Raw genomic sequence first — 9,719 nt, 5'->3', positions numbered from 1 at the left:
CTCTCTCGCTCTCTCTCTCTCTCTCTCTCTCTCTCTCTCTCTCTCTCTCTCTCTCTCTCTCTCTCTTTCTCATCCAAAACGTGGCCAAGATCGCTGCTGGCCGAACTATCCGATTCCAGCTCGCGAGACGACGGCACTTGGCGAGCGATCGATCATGAAAGCGGCGCGAGTCAAGTTTCCAAGACAAGCCGTCGCTCTCGCCGAGTACTTGCCTCGCATTTTGACGTTTAGCTCGAGCCGCTTTCGAGGCGATCACCCGTGCCGTGCATCCTCGCCGATGACTGACCGCTCCTTTCGGGCCCGCCGCACCCTCGTCGCCGATACCTGCCGAGCCGTCAGTCCGTCACATTTCGAAAGTTAATGATCCGAGTAGTCGGGCTGGGAGGGTTGAAAGTGCGCCTGATCGCCGTTTCGCTGATCGTACACCGCTCCGTGGGACTGGACGTTCACGGCATAGTTGCCGTAGTTGGTCTCGTGGCCGACGTGATCGTCTCCCCCGTCGTCTCCCCCGACGTCGTCGTGGGCCGAGTGCGGGATCGGGATCGTCTTCGGCACCGGGATGAAGATCGGCTTGGTGAGCGTGACCGGATGCGGCACCGGCACCGGATGCAGTATCGGCACCGGCTTCGACACCACCAGCGGTATCTGCTGGTGCAGCTCCACCGGGACCGGCTTCTCCACCGGCACCGGCACGTGCTGCGGCACTTTCACTATCTGCGGCACCGGGATCGCCACGGGATGTTTCACTGGCACCGGAAATGGAATGTGATGGGGCACCTGGAACGGAGAGAAAAGCGCGCGGCCGATTAATCGTGATTAGAACGTGGAAACAGCCAAACCCGAGATAGTCGCGGCTTTAAAGTAAAAGTGTTTAGTTAATAGAAACCAAGTAGCTTCCATACTGAGAAGAGAAAATGTCGGAAAAATAGAAAATATTCGGTGAGTACTAATGACGTATATTTACTTAAATATATTTGAATTCTAAATTAAGTTATAAGTGAAATTAAGTTCTTCAAACTTTTTTGCAGGTTTCAGGTTTCACTCCTCGCGAATATCTCGACACACGAAAGGAAGTCGCAAAAAGTCGAGGTAAGCAATTTCTTTTTATGTGCGCTCTATTGGCTTTCACGTTTCCAGGCACACGCACGCGCGACGAATGATACTCTTTGATAGAGACTTCTGCGAGCAGTTTAATTAAGCACAAAGTCGGTCGATACTTTCGATCGTTAATTGGCGAGCTTTCGTTTTCCACGAAGTCGCCGTTGCTCACCTTAACGGGATACGGCACGGGGACCTTGATAGCTACCGTCTTGGTGACCTTGATGATCTTGGTCGGTACCTCGTGCAGATGTATTGACTGCGAGATGAGCTTCGGCTCGTCCAGGAGACCGTGGCCTTCGAACGAGGGTCTCGCCGTGACCGCCGCCGCCAGTGTGAATAAAAACTGCAAAGGTGTAATCGTTGATGAGAGCGTAACGAACCCGTCGCCCGACGTACGCCTGACAGATGACGAGCGACCGTCTGCGGGACTGCGGCTAATATGGCCAAAAAGAGCAAATTGCCGGCGGGATTCTTAAGCCTTAAATTAGTCTCTGATCGATATTGCGGGCGGAGGGAAACCATATTGAAACGTAGATCGTTGTCCCGCAAATTACCGTCCGAGTTTAACCGAATTTACTTTTAATTGTCCAAACGCGAATTCGTAAGAAAAATGTACTGGAGAGGGAAAATGTCCCCCATCTGCAATGCTAAACTTTTCAAATATTTGAAATCCTAAAATCTCTAACAGATATGTAAATACGAATATAATTTTAATTCTAACAGATTATATGTATAACTATAAGTGCATAATTATATAATTATATATATATATATATATATATATACATATATTATATATATTAAACAATTTTTATGTGTTTAATTATAAAACAATTCTAGTAGATATTTGAGTCGCAAAATAAAACAAAATTAAAACACCGTCGTTTTGCAAATTACTATTCGAATTGAACCGAATTTATTTTAATTGTTCAATTTTTAATATAAATTTATAAAAAAATGTACTAGAGAAAGAAAGTATGTCTGTCTACAATGCTAAATTTCAAATATTTGAAATTCTAAAATCTAATAAATATGTGTGAACATAAATATAAATATAATTTCAATTTTATAATTCTAACAAATTATAAAATTATAAATTTATAATCATACAATTATACAAGTATATAATCATATAAAGATATAATGACTAACAGCTACATTACAAAATGACTCAAGCAAACGTCTAAATCGCGCGAAACCAGAGAAAGTTACCACCTAAAAAAACAAAGAGTTCACCAGACCATTATATAACCATAATATAACCAAGCAAATATTCTTGAATTTCCGCCCGAATATCGATCACAGAGTTCACATTTCACGATCTCTCTTCTTAGATCCCGACATACAGCGACCAGTAGATCTGGGCGTTCGGAGCCGGAGCGGAAAATCTCGAACGTGTTCCTTGCGATTTTGATACGATCTCGAGATCGGATGTCACCTTATCGAACACGTTTCGTCACAGAATTTCGCGCGAAAGAGGATGTGCCCGCGAGACAACCAGCACGATTTCGCAAGCTTTCTCGTCGAAATTTCCGTGCCGCGCGACGGATCGATTTTTTGAGAGGCGGTGGCTGGCATGGCGGTGACTTACAACTCGTAATGCGATCATCTCGCGCTGCGGTGTGTGCATCGGGATCGGATGGCGTTTCCAATGGGACGAGCCGCACTGACTATTGTAGAAGCGTCTACGGTGGCTTATATACGAGGACCTTCACCGTGATCGGTGTGCACTCGAAGAAAGCACCCGCTCGTTCGCTCTCTTTCCGACTGGCCTCACGTTCGCTCGATCTCGTCTCCATCTCCTCCACGGTTCTTTTTTCCTCTTTGCGTCGTTTCCTTTTTGCGATTAGTGCTCCTCTCTCGCGCCGCGGGTTCGACGAACCTAGATGGTGGGCCCGACGGCGCGGAGGAGATCGCCGGTAAAAGGTCCCGACGAGCCGGCCTGCGAGATCGAGATCGACCGTTTCGCGGTCACGAGAGGAGGCACACCCTCGCCGATCGGACCAGCGCGACCGACCAGTCGATCTCCCGTCGCGCGCATCTCGCGAAAATTGCCCTGGAAATTATAGGTAACCGCCAACGTCCGCTCGTCCCTTAAATATATGTCGCAAAATTAAAAAAATATTTATTTAACGGCTACATTGATTTGAATCTGAATTCTTTATTATAATAAGATAAATCATGAAAATCCACGGAAAACTAGTTTTAAAGAAGTATATATTTTTACATTTGGAAACAATCTTTCTCAGCATAAAAGTATATATGTTAGTAAATATATAATGTATAAATAATATTAAAAATACAAGCTACCTTACTTTCTAATCACATATTATATATATTGTATTATATGTTATATTATATAATTATAACTTTTTTAAATACTTTAAAAATTATATTACATATATATAACTTTCTCTCTTTTATCTTCTCTCTTTTTATTTTTACCAATAAAGTTATTATTATTATTATTATTATATGTTGTTAGTGCCCACTGAATAAATATTTTTTTATTTTTCAAACATTTTTTATCTATCAAATTATTTAATGGAGCAAAATTTTAGGGGAATGTAGTATGAAAGTAAGAGAAGTACTTTGTTATGTTACAAGATATAATTTTTCTTATTAGAACAATACTCGAGACAGAAAAAATACAGCTGGCTTCCACGCAAAAGAGAAAGTACGACATAAAAAAAAGACAAAGTAAAAAAGTAAGCATTGGCGGTCAGGAAGAGAAATATACAGAGAGAGGATATAAAATCGTACAAGTAATCAAAGAGATGAATGAGAAGTCACAATTAAAGCGACGTAAATGCAGTTGCCTAAGAGGCGAATTGATGAGAGAAGATATGTGAGGCAAATACTAATGCAACGAATTGATGAGGATAGCATCAATGAAGTTCAGAGTTCTGTGTGTCAATACAAGACTGATATATCGTAGGTTTAAACGACACTCAAGCAAAAAGCTTTTGCATTTCGAAAACAGTAAGTTCCAGTTTGTGATACCAAGATACATTGTGGCGAAAATGAAAGTGACAGTATTGACGGATTAATAGAAGAGATGATTGCTTATTATTTATCATAATTACTTATTAGTCACTGTTTATTGCATATATATCTTGCGACAGTCTCGAAAGATTAATAATCTGACAACGTGAAAAGCAAATGATGACCGCCAAACCATTAGGCTGATCAAGTACAATAAATTGTTGCTGCCTCCTGTTGGGACTGCTTCAGGGCAACGGAGGATTGCAATTTATGGCGAACAGGATAGGAGAAAGTTACGATCCTTAGATATAAGAGAAGAACTGGAGAAGAGAAAAATCGACTATATTGCTTATCGTAATTACTTATTATTTATCACTTAGTGGTTGCTTATCACGATATTAAATATATTATCACGTATTCAAATGTATGTGTATGTGTGAAATATCGTTGAACTTTTCTTTATACGTAATAAATTCGATTTTTCCACGATTTAATCAATATATTTTTGTCTTGATAAAATTAATTTATGTGTCATATATGTCGATGATTGTCGAGATATAAGATTCAAGCAGCAATTTTCCAATTCCTCGATGAAAATCGCGTTTACGAGATCGCAGTTCCTCATTAGGTAATCCGTGCAACCGGCAGTGCGGAATCACTTATGGATAGGAAGTAATAATTTTGATACGCGGCTCACCGCGCCATTTCCGCGTGAAACGAGCGCAACATCGTAACGGGGAACGCCGCGATTTGAAAAGCACAGGCGGGCCGGGTGTGACGCGGATTTGCGAACGTGGACGAGAGTGAAAGGACTATCGCCGAAGAAAGGCGACGGAAACTCACAAAGTAACAGGACCGATCTACCGATTCACCGGTTTGCCTCCACCGGCGCGGCGCGTTTACCACGCGGAGGCAAAATTCGCGGCCGGCGATGCGTTGGTTCTGTGCGAGTGCATTGTCAACTGACAACGCGCGATGGCTTCCCTCTCTCGTTGAAATTATAAACATCATCAAAATTTCCAACGTTAATTCCAATCGTTAATGTTAATCGCGTTTTCACGCGTTTTTACCGTGTCTTTTTCATTGATCGATGAAATTAATTGATAAAATAAAAAATTTCTGAAAATTTATTTGTGAGATGTAAAGTTTATTTATAAAGTTTATAGTGAAAAGAACTTTTATCCCCCACAAATAATTTTCAAATATTTTTTTTCAGTGTACCCATCGAATATTTCTTTTAAATATTTATTTTCTCAGTGTTGTATTTATATTTGCAATATTATTGCAATATTATTGCAATATCACATCTCTATCCGATCATTTATCTAATTCATTTAATAATTTGTCTATTTAATTTATAAATTGGTATATAATCCAATTTAATTCAAACTTATCTGTCGTCTTATTAATAATTAATTACACGTTGACTAACAATGAATGCTAACAATTATTTACTTATAATGTAATTGACATGAAATTTAGAGAGCAAAATCTCTCTAGAGTTAACGGGATGGGTAGGAATATTCACTCAGGCATATCGGATTGTGTCATTTTGCGCTCCGCTTTTTTCCACGATAAACACGCGAGCTCAGTTTGCGCTTTCTCCTGCGGAGATTCTCAACGAGACCAAACCGCTCGTATACTTATTTATATCGCACGCCGGCATTGTGTTACCAGTGTTCGACTGAGATCACGGAGACTAAGAGAAAAACAACGAAAGCAAAAACCGCGGCGAAACCCAACACCGTTTTAACGAAGAAATTAACGGTTACTGAAACCGCGAGCAAAATCAGAATGAGTTTGACTAATGAGGACAAGCAAGGCGATTTAGATTAAATTATAATTGATACCTTCAGTTCACACGCACTGGACTCCTGGGCTGCAGTTTCCGGTGCAATGTTTGCAGCAATCATTCCGCGCTTTTGTTACGCCGTATATTATACATTTGTGCACCCGATGTCGCGACTGTGAGAATAAAAATATCTAAAAAGTAAGATATATTTGTTCGATTGTTACTAACTACTAATAACATGTTTACTTGACTTGTAATACATATTTTACATTAATACAAAATTTCTTTCAAGTAAGAAAATATATATTTTTTTTGCTAAAAATATTTTAAAATATATAATTTTCTAAAATTATCATACTTTTCATAAAAATAATTATTTATTCTTTTTAAGTAAGAGTTTAAATTTTATGTAAATATGTTATCAGTAATTAGTAACTTTTAGTAATCATGTTATGTTGAGAAAAGAATATTTGAACATTTATTTGGGAAATATAAAGATCATTTCTGTAAAACAAATTTTTATTTTACAAATAAATGTTACTTGCCGAGTAAATATACATTTTAAGATATTTTCACTTTCAGTATACTTATATTTGGTCGTGATGACTTCGTGTTATTAGGATAACGGAAAATGATAAAAATTACCTGCCGAATAAATATATTTTTAAAAATATTTTTACTTTTAGTGTACTTATATTTGGTCGTAATAACTTCGTGTATTACTAGGATAACGAAAGATAACTCGTTTTCTCGCTTTTCCTGCCATTATCCGTCACTTCGCCGCTGTATTAAAAATCGAGAATTGGTTTCTCGCGTTTGCGTCGGCGCGAGATGCAAATGACCAATTGATCGCCGATCTGCGGAAAACGGCGGAATCGAGCCGATCGTAGCGTGCGCGATTAAGCCCATATCCGCGCTATTTCACCTGCGTCTATCGCACGTTCACCTGTAAACCCAGATTGATTAACGTTAACCTCGTCAGCGAATTATGTGAGCGATTCGAGTGGATTTCGAACGGCTGCGTTATATATTCACATATACACACGCACATAAACCCAAATGCGATCATCTTCGCACGCGCGCTCATTAAAAGCGCGTCAATTTCCGATTCTTGCGTAGCACGAAGCCGACCAGCGGCCGCGGATTTGCCGACTTTCATTGAAAGTGAGAGGAGAAAGAAAGGACCGCGCAAATAATTTTACTTTTGCCTTTGTCCGCCGGACCGGTTTTTGTTCTCGTTACCGGGGCCGCGCACGCACGATCGTCTCCTTTCGATCCTGCAGGAGCTTCGATAAAATCGCGACGAGAGGGATGCCGCAACACAAAATCACCGATAATTGATCCTTTGTTCTCCGCAACAGCCGATTTCGATCGACGATCTGTGGTACGTGGACGGAACTTCTCGGAGAGAATACGATTTTCAGTTTGAGGAAAGTATCAGATTAATTCGTCATTTTTCTATTAAATTTTCCTAGAATGTTTAGATATTAAAAAAGAAATAACTCGGATCCTGAGTTAGATATCTAGAGGAGTACCGAGTCGAGTTGTTCATTTTATTCGTAAAAATCTTCCGAATTTTCCAAGTTGGATACTTTGTTTTCTATTTAATCTGACAAGTACGACAAACCTTTTGCACCAACTTGGTGTTATTTTTTACGTAATAGTTATCTTCAACAATAGTTATGTTTCACAATATCTTCTTGATACTAAAGAGACTTAACATTTTCTCATCACTTTTGGAGAATTTCTCGCATTGTCATTTATTGAAAAGAATAATTTTTTCTCATCACAAGAGAACTCTACTTTTTATGTAATAAGTAAATCGAATCTTCGTTTTAATTTAATATTCTTGAAACCCTAACTTACATAGAAAGAAGGAAATATGTAAAAAATAAAAAATGTTATTTGATGGGATACATATTTACTTAACTCAAAACTTTTTTATTCAAATAATACAAGCACTTGCTTGAAAAGCTGAAGAGTTATAAAGAAATGTACGTTTTCTTATTTAAAAAATATTTTTTCACAGTATGAAAATATGTGTATTAATATAAACAATTTGATATTTATGAGAGCTTATGACAAATTTGAGGATATATGTAGACTTATATTAAATAATTGGAGTAAGTAACATTTATTTGAGAGCAATATGTATTTTTCTGTGCGTACATACAATATAGACGGCATTGCTGGAAGTGTAAAGACCTGGACTCATCTGCAAATCTTTCGGAGGGACACTCGATGACAATTTGAAGACGAGTAGTCCGAAAAGCTAGTTAGAATTCAATTTGCGATAATATCGCTGTTTAAACTTGCGGCGTCGTCGTCGCGGCGGATGCGGAAGTGAGCGGATGTGGAAAAAGGTGCTTCGACTTCCGCGGTACCTTCACCTACCTGTTAATGTGAACACGTGACCGAACACAAATAGCCAATAACAGAGAAGCACATTTTTGCGCGGGACTCTCTTTCAGCGAACTCGGAGAAAGGAGCAGAGGTGCAAAATGTACAAATCAAGGATCGACTCAGCAGACAAGGACTCCGGCAAATAATTGTCCGCTGATGAACGTTAATGACAGGTGGGAAAAAAAATCAGGTTGAATCGTCCGAGAATTCGACGAGGGATAATGTTGGCGGGATTTCTTATTAAAATTTTATCGTCCGTGAGACGCACTTCGACACGCGATTATCATGCAAATTTGCTTTAATAATTATGTAAATCCGAGTTCGTGAAGGATCAAAGGATTCTCTCCCCTAGAAATTGTTTTCACGCAAACGAGTCGTATTCAACGAAACATCACGTCAATCAAAATGTTTGGTCTCTTCGTCGAGAAATAATTTCGCGCACATCTCATGCAATGATGATAATTTGCTGCTGCCCGAACGTTGGCGAAGGATCGTTGACCACGACGGCGATTATTTGCTTCGTTGATAAGTAATTTTATTAAATAATTTTATCTCGAATGCGGCGAAATTAAATTTGACCTCAAAATCGAACGGAATTTTTTCACGAGTCTTTTTATGGAATCATTACATAGAGTAATCATTGCCACGTGTATCGAATATGGTTTAGTTGTGCGAATCGTTCGGTGGGCGTAGCGAACGCGAACTTTCACGTCAACGAGAACTTTTCAGTGGCACGCGAGAATTTAGCGAAAGCTACATTTCATACACAGCAAAAAAGGACGTTCTTGTTTGGAAAATATCTTTATCTTTGACATGTTAAAGTTTCAATGAGATAACGTTAAATAGACGTGAGAATAAGAAGATGGCAAGAAAATATGATTCAACGGAGAGAAATCCGTTCTTCTTATGCAAAGATAATTTGCATTAAGAAAATATTAGGTTTGAAATGTGATATTTTTAAGTTCAAGAAGATACCATTGTTATCAAAATAATCGTATCATGCTTTTTATGAGACTTATAATATTTAAACAAAATTATAACATCATTGGAATTCAAGACTTGAATGTTCTAACAGAATTATATACTTATATATGAACCAGTGATTGTTTTATACATACTCGTATAACCATGGTTGTCAATTTGAGTATCAAATTTGGTTGTCAGTTTCAAGTAGATAGAGGAATCTGGAATATAACACGCATTAAGAAACATTCTTAATCCAATATTTGGAGCTTTCCATTATTTTTAATTATTTTTTATTAGAAATTATTTTTGAATAATAAGAACACGTTTTTCCTCGTTGAATCATATAAAATATATCCTTGCGAATAATTCATCTTCGTTTAATGCTGTGTAACCTCATTTAAAAAAAAGATTAACATATCAAAAGTAATGACACTTTCTAAACAAGGAAGTCCTTATTTTCTATTACTAAGAC

The 9,719-nt window shown here is 38.5% G+C and overlaps 1 protein-coding gene across 1 annotated transcript; it reads right to left on the bottom strand.

Annotated features, from left to right (window-relative positions):
• Position 1: 1 nt before the first annotated feature.
• Positions 2–2,757, bottom strand: LOC116842243 (zinc finger protein 512B-like). Its single transcript, XM_032811163.1, has 3 exons — positions 2,693–2,757; positions 1,271–1,444; positions 2–777 (listed from the first exon to the last, which is right to left on the bottom strand). Exons 1-3 carry the CDS (start codon positions 2,729–2,731, stop codon positions 358–360), a joined length of 633 nt encoding a protein of 210 aa, XP_032667054.1. The 5' UTR covers positions 2,732–2,757; the 3' UTR covers positions 2–357.
• Positions 2,758–9,719: the final 6,962 nt, after the last annotated feature.

This window comes from Odontomachus brunneus, unplaced genomic scaffold (assembly GCF_010583005.1).
Source record: "Odontomachus brunneus isolate Ranch 3 - 2012 unplaced genomic scaffold, Obru_v1 Obru_scaffold_023, whole genome shotgun sequence".
Taxonomy (NCBI): domain Eukaryota; kingdom Metazoa; phylum Arthropoda; class Insecta; order Hymenoptera; family Formicidae; genus Odontomachus; species Odontomachus brunneus.
This window is presented reverse-complemented; position numbering and strand designations above follow the sequence as displayed.